The sequence below is a fragment of the Nannospalax galili genome, unplaced genomic scaffold (assembly GCF_000622305.1).
Source record: "Nannospalax galili isolate Female #2095 unplaced genomic scaffold, S.galili_v1.0 scaffold312, whole genome shotgun sequence".
NCBI classification, from domain to species: Eukaryota; Metazoa; Chordata; class Mammalia; order Rodentia; family Spalacidae; genus Nannospalax; species Nannospalax galili.
The window spans coordinates 5,621,868-5,640,492 of NW_008335967.1; the positions used below are offsets into that span (position 1 = coordinate 5,621,868).

The following is an 18,625-nucleotide window of genomic DNA, read 5'->3' on the forward strand; positions in this document are numbered from 1 at the left end:
CTATAAATGTATAGGTTTATCTAAGGAAAACTAGGCATTATTTCTTCATGTATTTTTTCCCCACTTACAGCTTTTCATTTTCCTAGGACTGTATTATATTTATGTTAAACCACTTAATGTCCCACCATTTATTTTACCTTAAAAATCATCTTTCCTAGCCAGGCGTAGTGGCCCATGCTTTTAATCCCAGCCCTGGGGAGGCAGAGGCAGGTAGGTGGATCTCTGTAAGTTCAAGACCAGCCTGGTCTACATAGTGGGTTCCAGGACAGCTGTGGCTACAGGGAGACCCTGTCTCAAAAAAACCTAAATAAATAAATAAATAAATAAATAAATAAATATAAATAAAAAGCATGGTATTGGTACAAAAACAGAGATGTAGATCAATAGAGAAAAAGGGAATCCCACTCATGAGTGAGTGTAATTACAGCTATCTGAATTTTGCCAAAGATGCCATGCCGAAAACTACACGTGAGGGAAAGACAGAATCTTTAACAAGGTTCTGGGAAAAGGAAGAAGAATGAAATTGGAACTATAGCTATCACCCACCCTGAACAAAAGTCAACTTGAAATGTATCAGAGACTTCAGTGTGATACCTGAAACTCTAAAACTGCTAGACGAAAACTTAGGCAGCACTGTAAAAAAAAAAAAAAACATAGACCCAGGAAAGGATTCCTGAATAAGCCTCTATTCAGAAATTAACCAGAAAAGTGGCTAATATTCAGACAATACAAGAACTGCAGCAAACAGGCCTACCTAAACGACATTTTTATTTCTGTCTTTAAATTCATCACCTTTTTTCCTGAAGTTATTGCACCCTCTGGAATTTTTCATTATATAGCTCTCTTTGCTTCCCCCCCCCCCTTATTCTCATTCTTGAGCATGTGAACATACTTATAATCTAATGCTATTACCTCACTCAATTTGGGTTTGTTTCTGTTGACTTAGGTTTTCTCTATTTTGTGTATTTGTCATCTTCATGTATCTAGTCTTTTTTTTTTTTTTAACTGAATCATAGACATTGAGACTTGACCATTTTGAAGTTGTGTTTGATATGTTTTGAGAGAAGGGATCTAGGAAGCCTTTATTCCAGGGTTAATTTTAGCTCCATTTCTAAGTCCCAGCCCTTTTGAAATCTAATGAATACCCCATGTTTCTGGCATGGTCTCTGCATTCTGCCTGGAAGCAACATGAAAAATCACAGCCCTTTGTGAGTGCTGGAAATTGTCTGACCTTCAGTTCTCTATTATTATTTTTTGTGTCCTGCCCTCCACCCCAACCAAAGTTTTTATTTGACTTTACGGTATTTTACCCTGTGCATATACAGATTGGTGTTAAGTCTGGACCCTCTTTGCAGATTTCTGATGCTCTCTGCATGGCTTTGTTGTCTTAGATGCTCTGCCTGCAAATTCAAGCTTTCTTAATAATTCCTTCTACTCTACCTTCGGTCTCCTCAACTCAAGGAGATTCTTGGGCTCTGTTGGGACTTCCCTTGTACTCCAGTCTTAAATTACCTCTGGTTAGAAAAGTTGGCTCATGATAGGACTTGCCTTCTCTCAGCTATTACAGTCCTTTGTCTCTTCAAAGTTTAAAAAGGGTTGTTCTGTGTATTACACCTACTTTTAATTGTTCATTACAGAAAAGTATTTCTCTGCTCTCCAAGTTAGGAATGGCTTTTCTCTGTGTACTACATCATGCCCAAATGCAAAATTGTAGGGCACTCAGACCACTCAAAAGGTTTCTCTTTCCCCTTTGTTTGCTGCCTGGTGGTGCCCTGTTTTTGGTTGTTTGTGAGGAATGAGTGTTTTTCATGACTTTGAGTGGTTGATCTGTCGTGACTTGCTTAATATAGACCAGACTCAGATTCTGTCCATAGTCTATTCTCAAGCAGCTAGGCTATTTTTATAGCAAGTCAGTGAGAGTTGGGATTCTTAGGGATGTTTCTCATCCAATTCCTCCCTTTTGCTCTCCTCTTTTCATCCATCCAGTTACTTGATTTTTTTTTTTTTTTTTTTTTTTTTTTTTTTTTTTTTTTGGTCTTTTTGAGGCAGGGTCTCCTTGTAGCCCCAGCTGGCCTGGAACTCACTATGTAGACCAGGCAGGCCTTGAACTCACAGAGACCCGCCTGCTTCTGCCCCCCAAGTGTCGGGACTACAGGTGTGCACCACCACGCCCAGCTGATAATTTTTATATATAATTTTAATAGCAGAATGCAAAAATACATAGATTTAAAAAATCAAGTTTTAACTTTATGTATTTTTTTCTTAGTAGTTTTGATATGAAAATAAGTCTTCCATCTAGTATCCCCTTAAGATGATGTTCTGTAGGCTTTGAAATTTTTTTTTTTTTTCTTCTTTGTTTAAAATATCCCTTTAATCTATATCTAAATGATGTCAGGAATGAGAGAGTAGTTAAAATCGAGAGCTGATAGTAAATGGCATGCCTTAAATGTTCAGTTAATGAGAACTTTAAATAAAAGGAAAGTAATCAGGACATCTTAAAAGAGTTTTTACATGAAATTATTACAAAACACCTATAGCTTCTGAAAGTAGATGTGACACTCTAGTCACGGGTCAGAGAGTTAACTGAGAAGTCTGAGGAGACCGTTATATCTCGAAGCCAGAGGATGCTGCATTGAGGAATGACTTACTGCTTCACATACTGTGACTGGGGGATTTTGAGTGGTGGTTAGTTCTCAATAGTTTAACTGTGTTTCTGCGGTATTTTCAGCATGTTAGCATAAGGCTAGGGCATAGACATATAACATATGAAGAGAATGAGCTGTAGAAGTATTTGGTGTCATTAAATATCAGAGTTGTCAGAAAGAAACACAAATCTCAAAAGGAGTAGTAAGAAGATACAGATTGAGATCAGGTGATGACTACTGTGAAAAGGCCTAATGAATTCCTTTCCTTTTTCAAGAATCGAAGACCATTTTCTAGTTTTGGGGAGTTTACATGTTAATTTTCCTAGTTGATATATTTAATAGGCAAAACATAAGTTAGAGCCCATATTATTTTTACCTTTGATTTTCATTTTGCTAGCTAATACAGTTTCTTGAGCTTGTCTTTAGATGTCGTTTTATATTTGTCTTCAATAATATTTAATGATTCTTTTTAGAATATTTGTGTTTTGACTTTTAGCTTCACGTATATTACTCTTTATGATTGTTTCCACTGAAAACACTTTTGATAAATTTGTGGGATTACATTTTTCCCTCCACCCAACAACCAGTTTTCTTAATTGGTCACCAGTGGGTAATTCCATTCAGTTTTATACTATCTACCAGGAGTCAGTATAGACATCACAGGTTACAGGCTCTGTCTTCCAGAACTGCTCCCTCTGTAAATACCACTTCCAAGGGCAAAATTTCCACTTGTACTTCTGAAAATTAACTGTAATTGAGGGCTTCTATGAGTTCTCCTCTTCTGGTTGATAATGTTCCCAAATGGCTCAGAGAACTCAAGAAAGTGCTGTCCTTACTACTATCAGTGCTGTAAAGGACATTTTAAAAGATAGATATGAATAGTTGGATTAAGAGGTACAAAAGTGAGGTCCAGGGAGATTCCAAGCTTAGAAACTTCTGTCCCTGTGGAGTTGTGGCCTACTTTCCCAGCATGTGAGTTTATTCACCAACCTGAGCTGTGTCTGGAAGCCCATCATTGCAGTTTTTATGGAGCCTCTTCTGCATAGGTGCAATTGACGGTCATTGCCCGTTGGTGATGAACTTGTTTTTCAGCCTTTTCCTTCTCTCTGAAGGTCAGGAAGTAGGAGCTCTAGCCACTGTTCTCACCCTGCAGCTGTCCAGAGGCTCACTCAGGGTCACCTCATTAGTATAAGCTCGGGTACATTTGGAAGGGACTTACTTACCCTATCACTTAGGAAATGCTAAGAATTTTGGAAGCTCTATGCCAGTAACTGGTAGAAAAAAAATATACTTTTCTAATCTGGTAACAGCTTTATTATTCCTTAATAATTTTAGACCTGAATATTTGTTTTTTAAACCTTTGTTATAAAATTCTAGAACATCTGATTAGGGTATTATGGTGATCCTTTTAGTTAATTTGTGTCCTGTGAACAGGAAACCTTCAAAAGATCCTGTCCCATGATCATCCTCCTGAGTACTCAGCTGATTTTTATGCTGCCTACATTAATATTCTTCTTGGAGTTTTCTATACTGTTTGTCGAGATTTGAAAGAGCTTAGACATCTGGTGAGTGATCATGAATATTCACTGAGCATGTAGTCATTTCTTAATACTGTTGCCTCTCCGTTTTATTCATGAAACCATTTAAGAATTGCTATGTATTTAAAAGTTGAGGACTGATAACAGGGATGTGTGAGGAAATATGCACTGATAGCGAAAATTTATAATAACAAAACCAGTCTAAAATGATATCTGCTTGGTTTTGGAGTAATTTATTAGCAGCCTTACCATTTTCTTTTTCTTGAAAACTAGGGCTATAATTCTTATATTTGAGAATTATATAGAAAAAAATAGGCATGATATTGTAGATCAGTATATTTTGATTTGGCTGTTATCAGCCTGCTGGTGTTAACATTATAATGTCTTAGTGTTACTGGCCAGTGCTTATATCTAAAAATCTAAAATTAGGGCAAGAAGGTTAGCTGATGTGAAAATTTCTTTTAATTCCTTTCTCCTATTAACTTTAGTGCTAAATATCCCCTGAATTTGAGTTTATGAAGCTATATCATCATGCCTATCTTGTCTCTAGGCTCTATTATTAAATTATTTGAATATAAAATACTTGGCAAAGTTAATATTAATAAATGGCATTATTATCTCTTTTTTTAAAAAAAATAAACAATTTGTTCACACTTCTACAGGATTGTAGTATGAAAAACTACTAAGTAGTTGTGATTAGTTAGTGCTTCTCAAACTTCAGACTGTATAGAGTTTCTGGGGAGATTGTTAAAACAGATAATAATTTCTTGCATCTTATCCTTAGCTTGATTTTTGCATGTCTAGAATAATGCCAAGAACTTACATGTGTAAAAATCTCAGAAAGAACTGCAACTGAACTTGGTATTTAACTCATGATCATGTTCAGATGTTAGAAAACAGTGGTTGTTTGGCCTTGAGTTTTTTATTAAATGTTTTATAGTCCTATGAGGCACCATTAGGACCCCTAGGTTATTTTATGTGAACATAATGTGTTAGGTAGTATCTAGCCAATATAGAATATGCTGATGTACTACCATTATTGATGTTTTTGCTGTTTTATTATAGTAATAAGCTATGATTATATGTTACTCAAAAAGTTCTATTTAAATAAAATCACTTAATTTGTAATAAAAATTTAACTTAGAAAAATAAATTTCTAGCAATGATTGTTTCCTGCTTTATGTCTTCTCTCCTTTTAATTCATAGGCAGTACTTAATTTCCCCAAATATTGTGAACCTGTGGTTAAAGGAGAAGGTAATAAGTATAATTATTAATATTTCATTTGAGGAAAAAAAATTATAAAATCTGAATTATTGAAATTTTCTCCTGGGAGTAGCAGGTGAACGTGATACTCGCAAACTGTGGAGAAATATTGAACCTCATTTGAAGAAAGCTATGCAGACTGTTTATCTCAGGGAAATATCAAGGTAATTTCTCTTTATTTAATGTGTTTCACATGTTGTGTCTCACATCCAAGGTGTTGCAAACTTCAGATTTTGTAACTTTAAAATGAGTGGAATTTGCTTGTTGAGCATCTCTAATCTAAAAGTCTGAAATCCAAAATATTCCAAATTCCTAACCTGTTTAAACTTCATATCAGAGTCTTAACAAAACAAAAACACCAACTAAAGTGTGTATGTATTTTCCCTTCTCCTTCTTCACTTAAATATGGTAAGGAAACAAGGTTCAACATACATAGTTGTAATTCATGAAAATAGAAAACAATGGACTAGAATAAGTCTAAAAGTGGGATATAAAAGAAGACCTACCTTTATACAGTAGGAGGGTTTAGCTTCCCAATCCAGAATGGTCAGTTTGGAGACTACACCAGTCTAGTACATTGTAAGAAATTATCGTGGATTTAGTGATTTGAAATAGCACATTATCTTAGAGTTCAGATGGAATGTCAGAAGTCTAAAATGGGATTGCATTCCTACAGCTCTGGAAGGTGCTACATTCCTTAGATGTGGCTCTTTGCTTAATCTTTAAGCCAGCAGTGTAGCATCTTCTGTTCTCTCTGACCTCATCTTCCTCTTGGAAGGATCCCTGTGATTTCCTGGGGACTCCTTGAATAACCCAGTGTAAATTTTCTATCTCAAGATCTGACTCAGCCACATCTGTTAAGTCCTTTTTTTTTTCCACATAAGACAACATGTGAACCTGGATGTTCACATCTTTAAAGGAAGCATTATTCAGTCTACTACTGAGACTTATAAAGTCTTTAGACTTTAAAAATAAAGGAAAAAAATCTCTAATCTTACTAGCAATAAGTCATTCACAAAATAAAGTAATACAACCAGATAACAAATTGATAAACATTTTCGAGACACAAAAAAAGCAAAGCCAAAATACTTATGTTTATTAAACCTATCAATGAAATATCAATGCTGTAGAAAACAGTTTAAACATGGAATTAAGTAGGAAATAATATTCATAGGGCATTTCTGAGTAATCTGCTAGTGATAGTCTTACCAAGACCAGATGACCATTGAAACTTAAGCCAAAAGATTGATGATACGCATTGAATTTAATTTTAGCTCAAAAGAAAATAAAAGCAAGTAGGAGAGTAGAATAGTATATAAGTATTCCTGATAAACTATTGCTATTATAACTTTTAAAAAGGGACATGAAGAGAGAAAAAATAAAGGAGAATATATTGTTATACAGGTAAGCGATGAAAGCCAAAGAATACGTGAAAAACTAAGACTTTTTAAAAAGTATACTGAAAAAACCCCAGCAACTTTCTGTATCCTTCTAGCTTATTTCTAACCATCTTTATAATTTGTCTTCTCTTCCATCTCCTTTAAAAAATATATACTTTCATATATATGAGTTCCACTCTTAAGTATATGTTCTTGAACAACATAACCTTAGGTCTTAATGTTTTGATCCGATCATACTTGTTTCAATTGACTATTACATAGTTTAAATGATACCTAGAACTGTTGGGAGTTTGACTGAATGTTTGGTGCTTTTTGATTGTTTTACACTTATGATCAAAGAGATTATTAAAACATTAACATCTGAGCATTATTTTGTAAGTTCATAGTTACATATCAAATGATTTCATACAGGCACAAACATGTATATTGCATATATGTATTATTTTTCTTGTTTTCTAATTTGTCAATAGATGAAAATGTTTAGCTTCTGTAGGGCTCTCTTTATGACAGCATATTGATTTCATATATTTTCTAATCCATTCTTGCTCTTATATTTTATCTTAGTTCCCAGTGGGAAAAGCTACAGAAAGATGACACAGACCCAGGACAGCTGAAAGGTATCGGGACAGTATTGAGATAATTATCAGGGACACCTCTTTAACTATTATGACTGTGATGATTAATATTACAGAACAATCAGTTGGAAAATACAGTTTGAAAAGAGAGTGTACTTTTCAAGTTGTTAGGATATTTTGATTAATAATTTTCTTTCAACAGAATACCAATTTAAAATTTTCTAAATAGTGGATTGTGGCTTGTAAAAATCAAGCAATTAATAATTCTTTCAGTATTTTTACCAAAAGAATCCAGTTATATGATACAACTTTAACTCAGTATATGTACATACTTTAAGTTGTATGGAATAAAATCTAATTTTATATTCAGTTTAAGGGTACACTTCAGTGGTTATGTTTTCAAAGCATTGTGCTTTTGTTTTCTTTTTAAAAATTCTGGCTTTGCATTTATTCCAAACAAAGCAGACTTTACTTTTTTAAAAGTGAATATCTAAAATCTTCTTTTTTTTTTTTTTCAAAGATTTAAAGGTTTTTATTTGGGAAAGGGCATGAAATGATGGTGTTGAGATTGTTTTGTCTCCGATTTCTGAATGCTTCAGGTGGTTTTCAAGTGATTTTTAACAGCTATTGTAGGAGAGAAAGATAAATGACTAAAGTTAGGAAAAATGCTCTCTTCCCATGAGACTTCAAACCCAGATCAGTTTCTTCATCTCTATATGGGAGAGATAGCTACCTTTAAGTTACTGCAGAGATTTAAAGTGATACTTAAGTAAGCCACCTAGCACATGACTGACACATAGTAGATATTTGATAAATATTAAATTCGTTCTCTTTAAGAATCATTTCTGCTTGATTGACTCTTTTTATTCATTCATTTTTAAATTTCTTGTGTGCATGGAATTGTAAGGATACCAAAAAGTATGCTAACTGTAGATCTTTCCGTGGAAAATGCACATTAGTAGGTATTGTAATTTATGTCAAATTAGCTGTTAACCTAAGGTATATATTATTACCGGGATACATGTGAAATATGCAGAGTAGGAATCAAGATACTTAAACCTAACAGCAGCCTGAGAAATAATTGTCCTGAGTGTGTTTCATTGTGCAGGTCTCTCGGCGTACACTCATGTGGAACTTCCATATTACTCTAAGTTTATTCTTATTGCTGCATACCTTGCCTCATATAACCCAGCAAGAACTGACAAGAGGTTCTTCCTTAAGGTAATAGTAACATATTTCTTTTCACTTTGTATTTTAAATCCCAGGGATACAGTTGGCCTTCTGTATCTATAGGTTATTTTCTTGCATATTCAAACGTCTGACTGAAGTTTAAAAAATTTGTTCTATACTGAACATGTAAAAATATTTTTCTGGTCATTATTCTATAAACAATATATCAGTAATTTTGATAGCTCTTAAATTTTATAGGTAATCTAGAGACTGTTTAAAGAACACAGTACATTATAGCACACTTTTTTACTTAAAGGACTTGAATATCCTTGGATTTGGGTATCTGAGAGGTCCTCAGTCCTCTATGGATACTTTGATGTTTCTCTATAAAATTTTAAGGGCAGAGATTAGAATAAGAAATTGGTAAATGTTTATTTAGGCCTCATTCTGTAATAGCTTTAAGATGACAACCTGAACTTGCAGAGAAGAGAGATAGTTTCACAGAAGAGAGGAAATTGGGTATAAGTTGTAAGTACAAACCTTTTTCACTCCCTCAAAACATTCTCCTCATTTTTTTTTTCTTTTTTCACTTTTGTGTGTGTGGGCACATGTGTGCATATGGAGGCCTGAGGTACATGTTGGACATCATCTTTGAGTCTCTTAGTCAAACCCAGAGCTCACTGATAGGCCTGGTCTTGCTAACCAGTTGCTCAGGGATACCCTGTCTCTACCTTCCAAGGTGGAATTACTTGTAGACTGCCGTGCCCACCTAAAATTTATGTAGGCTCTGGGGATCTGAACTCCAGCCATCATGTAACCACTCAACCATCCCTCTTAAGGTCTCTGTATGTATTCTTTCTGAAAAACTATTTCCCTACTCGTCATCCCTCAGGTTTCTGTTAAATGTTGCCTTCTTGGAGCTTTCCTCTCTTCTGTGTCACATGATACTTTTTTCTTTGTCAGACTTAAAACAATTTATAAGAAATTTTTTTTCTTTTTTCTTTTTTGTCATTTGTCACTGGTCTTGTGAGGGCAAAGACAACAACTAGTTGTCCCCCACTACTGAATCTCTGGTGTTCAAGTGTTCTTAGTTCAAGTATTCTTTTTATATATGAATTATCACCTTCCTTTAAGAGATGAATAAATACTTTTAAGAAATATCACTGTTGTGTTTTTAACCTTGCTAGTGTGCAAAGTAATCCAGTGTCAAGTCTAAATCTAAGCCCACCTAAAACATATCAAAGTCTAATATATGCACGTTAATAAGTAAAATAAAATTTCTGAAAGCCTAACATACATAATTAGTATTGTGTGTGTGCCATCTTTTCAACAGATTTTTTTCTGATCTTATCGTCTTAATCTAAAAAATAATTTTCCTTAATTGCAGCATCATGGAAAAATAAAGAAAACCAACTTTCTAAAGAAACATGAAAAGGTATTTATGTCTTACATTCTCTAATGGGAGAAACATGAATTTAGGATCGTGTAGGAAATGGATGAATATGTAATTAAATTTCCATATGAGAAATTTTTTGTTGAGAATGGTACCATGTAATATTGTAATGTTATATTGCTAAGTATATGCTTGTACTAGAGATAAAACTTAGTTGACAAAGTTTTTTAATGAATTAGTTGATGAAAAAGATCATCCTAAATTGTCTGGCTAACTACAAATGAATACAGTTTTCTTCTTTTCCACTCTTAAATACCCACAAAAATGACATTGAAGAAATAAAAATGGGAACCCCATTAAGACTACTAGCAGATAAGAGATTCTCACAGTTTGGAAATTTGAAATGACATAGTATACAACTTCTTAAACTGTGGGTCTTGACCCCATATGACAACAGTAAATGACTTCTGAATAGGCAACAACCAAAATTTAATTCAAAATCAGATACATAATGAGCCCAAGGTGTTTGTGTCAGTGCTCACCTACCTTTGTAGGTGAGCTCCACAGCAACCTCAGTTCTGAGCACACAGCATATGCACTGAACATGCCGCCATCCTGCGTTTTGAAACATGCATATCTTGATTTGAGGCTATTGGTGTGTTCTGAAGCACAGTGTTTTTACTGTACAAACAGTTCTTGCTCTTGAACATATGGCTTAATTATGGGAAACAAAGACAATATTTTTCAACTATCATTCCTCAGCATGTTTATCTTTGGATTGTATCATGTTAGAATGTTTGATTTTAAAAATTGTTTTTTGAGTTGCTGGTTTTGAGGTAAATAAAATTTAGATTGGGATTAAGACAGAATTTCTAGCAGTTTCTGAAATGGTCCTAAATATGTTTCTGCTATTTTGTTCTGTGTGTTTATGCAAAGACACATTCTCAGCAGTGATGATGATAAAAGTCAAAATATCATTCAGCTCTGCCAAACATTAAAGCTGCTCTATATGCTGCTCAGATAGTCAGTCAAGATGTAATTATTTATGTAAGCACATCCATCTCACTACTGTGCAAATTTACTTTTGTCTTTAATTCGTGCTAAGGTTATATGTGTAGCAAAGAATTTGTTTTAGGTGAATTTATTTATGATTTATTATCAGTAAGTGATTGGTATTCCTTTTTAGTGTACTTTTATATATGAGCTCACATAAAATTTTTTCTGGCGTAAAGAAGTCACAAGTGCGAAAAATTTAAGAGCCCTGGCAGAGTAGATAAATATTCAGGTCACTAAACAGATCAAAGGAAGCTAAAACCAAAGTCTAAAACCAAGCTAATTTTGCCTAAAGAATCTGGAAAAGCTCCAGTATTAGACGCACTAAGTGTTTTTGAGGACAAGTTAGTGAGGCAAGGTGGATAGATCTTCAAAATGGCCACAGCGGTCCAGCCACTTGACATACTACTTCTCAGCTGAAGATGGAGAACTTTGAGTTTACACTGTTGTCACTGTGAGCTGTTTTTCACTCACTCATATAAGCAGGTCAGTATATACTTCTAAATTACTCATGTTTTTCATAAGCCTTTAAAGACAATATTTTAATATTTTGCCTTTTGTTGTTGCTTCTAAAACAAAAACAAAAAAAGTCTATTAATCTTTTATTCCTTTTTTGATGTCTATATTCTCTAGCTGCTTATAATTTCTCTTTTCCTTTGTTATTATTACAGTTTAGCTGTGATTTATCTGGGATTGAATTTGCTGTTGTGATTAGTTTCGGCTTTGAATTTTAAATAGTGATGTCTTCTGGATCCCAATAAATTCTGACATTAACTTTTCACATATTGCCTACTATGTCTTCCTAAGGCCTTGAGTTGATGTGTTGGAACAGTTATCTTGTTCAGAGTCATTCACATTCTCCTTTCCTTTGGTCTCTGTGTACTTTAAATACCAGGGATAATTTCTTCAGCTCTGTTGTTTTATTTGTTCTTTAGCTTTGAGTATTAAAGAGAAATTAAATAGAATCGGCATCCAATTCCAGTTTTTACAAACCACTTACAAAAAGACAAAGGGATAAATGAGAAAAAGGAGCTTGAATATCAGCTTCACTAGTGAGATGCAAATTATGACAGTGAGACTTTCACACTCCTGGACTGACAGAATTTAAGAGAGAGAAAAAAATGAATCTAAGTACAAATGATACTATAAATCAGGCACTATAAAACAGAGCCTGCGTAGCTACTCTGTACGTTGGCATTACCTAATGACGTTAAATGTGAGTGAACTTCGTATTGGTAAACGATAGCCTAGACTGTGCTGTAGCCAGAACAAAGCAAACAAACAAAAACCCCAACTCTGCATGGCTTAACACAACAGCATTTATATATTGCTCACAATATAACTGAATGTGAGTTGGATACATCTTTCATCTTACAGTGGTGTCAAGTGAGACAAGTGGCCAGCGAAGTTAACACAAAAGGAACAGGAGAAAAGTCCCCAGTGGTTTGAAAAGCCCAGGGTTTGGAAGTAAAGTACTCATATCACTCTACTCATATTCCAGCAGCCAGAACTCAGTTACATGCCCTCCTCCTCTAGGCGAAAGGGAGACATGAAGACTTCATGTTTGTCTAAGAAGAAAAACCAGCATTGACAAATACGTAGCATTGTCTTTGTCCTGTACTTCAATCTAGCCATCCCAACAGGAGAAACAAGCATATGCAAGGAGAAATGTGCACGATTGTCAGTTGCAGTGTATTTATGATAGTGATAGGTTTTTTTAAAAGTAGATATAGTAGTGATATAGTCGTAAAAATGGGGGAGATAAAAGTGGATCAAAGCTGTTAGCTATATGGATAAATCTCAGAAAACATTGTGGAAGAGAAAAAGCAAAAAACTGTGTTCAAGATGATAGAATTTTTATGAAATTTTAAGTTACACAAGACTGTATTTTTACTTTTTTTATTTTATGTTTTTTTTATTTATTATTTTTATTTTATGTGTATGAGTGTATTTCCTGCATGTATGTGAGTTCAGCAGTGTCATGCAGTGCCACAGAGGTCAGAAGAGGGCTTTGGATTCCCCTGGAACTGGAGTTAAGGATGGTTCATAGCTGCCATGTGAGTGCTGGGAATTGAACCCAGGTCCTCTGCAAGAGCACTCAGTGCTCTTAATTGCTGAGCCATCTCTCCAGCCCCAGGACTGTATTTTTAATAGATAGCACCAGTAGTGTGAAAAATATCATGAGAATGATAACATCAAAGTCTAGATAACAATTCCTTCTAGATATCAATTTCTTAGAAGAGGAAATGAAATGGGAAAGGATTCAGAGGGTTTCAATTCATTGGTAATGTGATATCTAAGCTTTTATTCCTAAGTATATATTATGTAATATTTGGATTTGGTAAAATTGGTTAGTGAGTGCATTGGTGTTTATATTAAACCTCTACTTTTTTTTAAATGTTTGAAGTATTAATGAGAAAAACACAAAATTTAAAACCTGGAAAATAATTTCTAAACTATCAGCTAAAAATAGCTGTGGTAAATACTGCATTTTATAAATTTAAAGTGTGTTTTGTAGTCATTCTTTTTTAAAATATGTAATTCCTACCATGCATGAAGTTTCTCACTTTATTTGCCACTGTTAGGAAGTTCTTACATTCTTACCTGCTTTTGAAATTATCTGCTAATAGAACTTCAAGAGCTGTGATTTTTTAATGATTCAGTTGTACCATATAAGTACATGCAACTATGAACATTTTATAATCTTTAAGTTTTTATAAATTTTATTTCCGGCTGATAGCTTATTTACAAATTATACAATGTTTTATATTCAAAACTGAAATCATATTTGTGATAATTGATCTTTTTAAAAATTATTAATATTGAACCAGTACCCTTTCCAGGAAATAGTCCAAAGAGGAATGGTATGGATGAAGTAGCGAATTCTAGTCCAGGAGCTATGAACCTGACTGCGGTTATACATTATCATGGAAAATCATTTGGCAAAGTTGTTTAACATCTGGTCACAGTAGCAGGGTAGCAATGTTCAGGACTACAGATGGTAGAGTTTTTTTATGTTAATGGTACTAAAAAAATTAAGTCATTTGTTAAAAGGTCTATCATTAACTGCATAAGATGGGGCCCTTTAACATCCTGTCATGGAATGGGGAGAGAATCATGACATGACCCTGGGGATTTATAGGCAGTTAATAATTGCTGGAGGAGAGAGATGCATTTTCTTCATTGGTGTAGCCCCTGATAAGATACCCATGCTCCTGTAAGCAACCCTGATGACCCTCATTGAGTCATCAAAATTTAAAAAGTCATATGAGTAGAAAGAAGACTAGCCGGGAAGAGGAAGGGGATCTGCAGGAGTGAGAGGGCAGCAAGGGAGAGTAATGGAGGGGTGAATATCATCAGAAAGTATTATGTACATGTGTTCAAATGTCACAATGAGGTGCTGGAGAGATGGTGTAGTGGTTAAGAGCACTTTCTAATCTTAAAAACAACCCAAATTGGTGTCCAAGCCCCCACTTAGCAGCTCACAACCAACTGTAACTGCAGTTTCAGTTTCAAGGGAATCCGAATGCCCTCTTCTCAACTCTGTGGGTACCAGGCATGCACATGTTGGGTGCACTTTACATGCATGACGGCAAAACGTTCATATACATAAAATAAAAATAAATATTTTTAAAATATCATAAGACATTCATTATTGTGTATAATTAATGTATGTTAAGAAGCATGTCAAAAAGATAAATTATGGGGCTGAAGAAATGACTCAGTGGTTAAGATCACTTGCTGCTCTTGCAGAGGATCTGACTTTGGTTACCAGCACTCACACAGTGGCTAACAGTGGGCTATAACTCCAGTTCCACGGGATCCTTTGCCCGCTTCTGGCCTCCATGGACATTGCAGAACACAGGTGCACTTACATCCATGCAAGCTAAACATTCACACACATTAAATAAAAATAAATAAGTCCAATGTCTTATGACATTCAATAAATCGTGATTATATCAGACAGTGGTTTAACTTGGGACTGCAGGTTAAATTTGTTAACATGCTTAGGAGAATAAATATAAATAGATTTACTACTGATTTAGTAATTTACTAAATTTAGTAATTTACTAGTGATTTACTAGATTTCTTTTTTCTTTACAGACAAGCAATCACCTTCTTGGACCAAAATCATTTCCATTAGATAGATTATTAGCAATATTATATAGTATTGTGGACAGCAGAGTTGCTCCAACAGCAAATATCTTTTCCCAGGTAAGCTTAATCATAGCTTATTATCTACTATTTCTAGTCAATTCCTCATTGATAAGAGTTCTGGCTGTAGATTTTTTTTCAGCAGATGTTACTATTTTAACTATATCGTTAATATTAGTTTTGGTAAGTACAGTTAGCTTATATTTTGGGTTTAGAAGTCTCTGTATATTTGCGTTTAGAAGTCAACTACAGTCCGAAATATTCAGGAAAATGAAAACAACAACTTGGTTCTATGCTGAAAACATGTGCAGACTTTTCTTACCATTCTTCACTAGATATAGATTACATGGCAGTTGTATTATATCATGTGTCATAAGTAATCTAGCCATGATTTAAAGTATACAGAGGATGTGATTCATTGTATGCAAATACCGTACCATTTTACATATGGGACCTGTGCGTCCTCAGTTCATTGTATCTATTGGGAGGGAACGGAGAGTCCTATTAGCCAGCCCTCCTGAGAATACTGAGGGACAGCTGTGATTGAAAATTCCAGATACTCTGTTGCATGAGGAAGCTTCCCTCATGAGACTTCAAAGATGCATTAGTATTCTTTCTACCCCCTGTTCTGCTATGTTCCACGAACCATAGGTGTAGAGATTCCATTGCAAAGTGTAGAGAATAAGAGTCTGCAGAGAATGTGTCCCTGGATAGGACTCCTGTATTAAACCTGACCTATCCCATGGCTCTGGGACCACTGCAGAAGAAGAGGTAGAAAAATTGTAAAAGCCAGGGTTGGTTCATGATCATAAGGAAACAACCTTCCAGGCCTCTGGGAACTTGATAATCTAAACTTACAACAATGCTGTGAGCATGCACAAAACCCATGCAAAAGCAATCAGACAAAAACCCAGCATAGAACTGGAGAAATGGGCAGTAGGCCCCAAGCTTAGCCAAAGAACTATTGGCAGCTGATTACTGATGGGTGAGGGAGAGTTGATCTTCTTTAAGGGAGGGACTCTAGATAGGCTGACTAGACTCCAGTGGATGAACTTGTACCAGGGGACATCTGGGTATACAAACTTGACTCCATAGGCCTTAACATATATGATAGGATGCATGAAATCTGGTTGGGATATAAAGATGATTAAGATGTTTTATATGAAATGCACAAAAATTCAATAAAATATACATTGAAAAATAAAAATAATAAAATAAATAAGATTTAAAAAAACTTCCAAATACAGATTCTTCACAGGTAATCACTAAATTTAGTATAGCCTGATGACAAAAGCAATTTAATGTTTCTGATTCTTTTTCCTTTTTCAGTCAAGAGATTTTAAAAATTAATTTTTGGATTAAACAATGATTAAATGATTAGTGATTAATGATTAAATTGATGAATTATAATGTATGAGTATAATTTAATGAAAACATTTTAAAAGTGTATTTGTACAAAAGTGACCTATAATGTCCTTATTACTAAAATACACTCTTCAGGTTGACGTGCTCTTTTTGTTGTTTGACCTGTTTTCCAGAATAATTAAGTTTTCAGCATTTCACTAGGTGGCAGCAAAAGCCTAAAATCAAAAAATGAGTTTGTGTTTTTTCATTTTGTTTTTTGGGTAGTTCAGTGGTCTTTTTTTTTTTAGTTGACATTTTTTAAAAAAACAATTCATTAAAAATACAATGTATTAGGGTTCTCCAGAAGAGTACTAATAGAAAGAGCATTGAAATAGTAGTGACTCCAGGTGTGGTGGTTCACGCCTTTAATCCCAGCACTTGAGAGGCAGAGGCAGGAGTATCTCTGTGAGTGCAAGACCAGCCTGGTCTACATACTGAGTTCCAGGCCAGCTGGAGCTTCAGGGAGACCCTCTCTCAAAAAGACAAAAAAAAAAAAAAAAAAAAGTAGTGACAGTTGTCCAACAGGCTGAGAACCCAGTAACTGCTCAGTCCACAGAGCTGGGCGCCTCAGCACTCCCAATCTGGAGCTGAAAATCTGGAGGGTTCCTGAAGATCCACTTGGCCTTAACCAACAGTGGAAGCCTGGAAATGCAGGCTCTAATGTCAGTGAAGGAGTCAAGGGTGCAGCAACAAGGTAAATTAACTAGGTAGCAAGAGGGAAGGCCTAATGAGCAAAAGGCAGATAATAGTCCTTTCGCTTCCACTTCCTGTTTTATCTAGGCTGTGATCCTAAAGGTGCCGCCCACATTAGTGATAGGTCTTCTCACAGCACTTAAGGCAATTTAGGAAGTTCCTCAGTTGAGGCTCCCTACTCAGGCAAGGTGACATTTAAAATCAGCCATCACTTATAATCACACTAGATTTCTTAAATGGTTCAGAAAGACTTAGCACATGGTATAAATAGAAAAGGCAAAATTATATAACTAGCATTTCTTGAAATACGAAATGTCAGATACTGCAATTAGTATTTCGTTTTATGGATATATTTTGTGGTTGAACAAGATGTAAATAAGTTTATATCATGATTACTTTTTGTTCGTAACAGCTTCATTTGATTGGTTGGTTGGTTGGTTGGTTGGTTGGTTGGTTGGTTGATTGATTGATTGATTGATTGATTGATTGATTGATTGATTTTTTTGAGACAGGGTCTCCCTGAAGCTCCAGTAGGCCTGGGACTAAGTAGACAGGCTAGCCTGGATCTCCAGAGATCTGCCTGCCTCCGCCTCCTGAGTGCTGGAATTAAAGGCATGTGCCACCACCACTCCTGGCTTGGTGATAGCTTTTAATTCATGTAAAGAAGACTTAAAAGTAGCAAAAAATAGTTTGCACTGTTGAATTTAGATAATTGTTATATGTCAACATTTATAAAAAATTATCATGTACATTTAATATTAGTTATGCTACATTATTAATTAGCTAGGTAATTAGATCCCTAATATTGGTAATTTTATCTATTAAAGGTTTTTTAAAAAAAAAAAAAAACAAACTTGTTTTGTGTGAAATTAAGGTCATTTTTAGTCAAACATATTTTATTAGTACCTTGCCTTTTTTTTTTTTTTTAAATTTACTTAGAAACAAGATCTTTCTAGCCCTAACTGGCCTCAAACTCATAATCCTCCTGCCTCAGCCTTCTGAGTGCTGGAATTACATGCATATACCACCATGTCCAGCTTTTATTAGTATTAGTAACTTTCTACATACAATATGTGTGGGTTTTTTTGTTTTAACTGTAGCAGTGACTGAAGTGGACCCCAGGTTCTGTCTTTATAAACAAATTGATTTTGAATCAAAGAGATGAAGTGATATTCACAGCATGATAATATAAGTCTTTGAAAATTAAGGCCTTGAGAAGTAAGAGATGATTTCTAAACAGCAGGACAAATATCACGTCATATGTGACTATAATTCATAGATGCCCCCAAATTACTGTTTCTAGGAACCCAAAGAAGGAATTTTTTTTTTCCATCT

The 18,625-nt window shown here is 34.7% G+C and overlaps 1 protein-coding gene across 2 annotated transcripts in view; it reads left to right on the forward strand.

Annotated features, from left to right (window-relative positions):
- The window catches only part of Orc5 (origin recognition complex subunit 5), a 75,950-nt gene that overhangs the window by 27,963 nt on the left and 29,362 nt on the right, over positions 1-18,625 (forward strand). For both annotated transcript variants that reach the window (XM_008830751.2, XM_029562347.1), the window contains exons 6-12: positions 4,080-4,210; positions 5,390-5,438; positions 5,521-5,611; positions 7,412-7,464; positions 8,531-8,643; positions 9,980-10,027; positions 15,143-15,253. In XM_008830751.2, the coding sequence (XP_008828973.1) occupies positions 4,080-4,210; positions 5,390-5,438; positions 5,521-5,611; positions 7,412-7,464; positions 8,531-8,643; positions 9,980-10,027; positions 15,143-15,253 (596 nt within the window). The remainder of the gene's footprint in view (positions 1-4,079; positions 4,211-5,389; positions 5,439-5,520; positions 5,612-7,411; positions 7,465-8,530; positions 8,644-9,979; positions 10,028-15,142; positions 15,254-18,625) is intronic.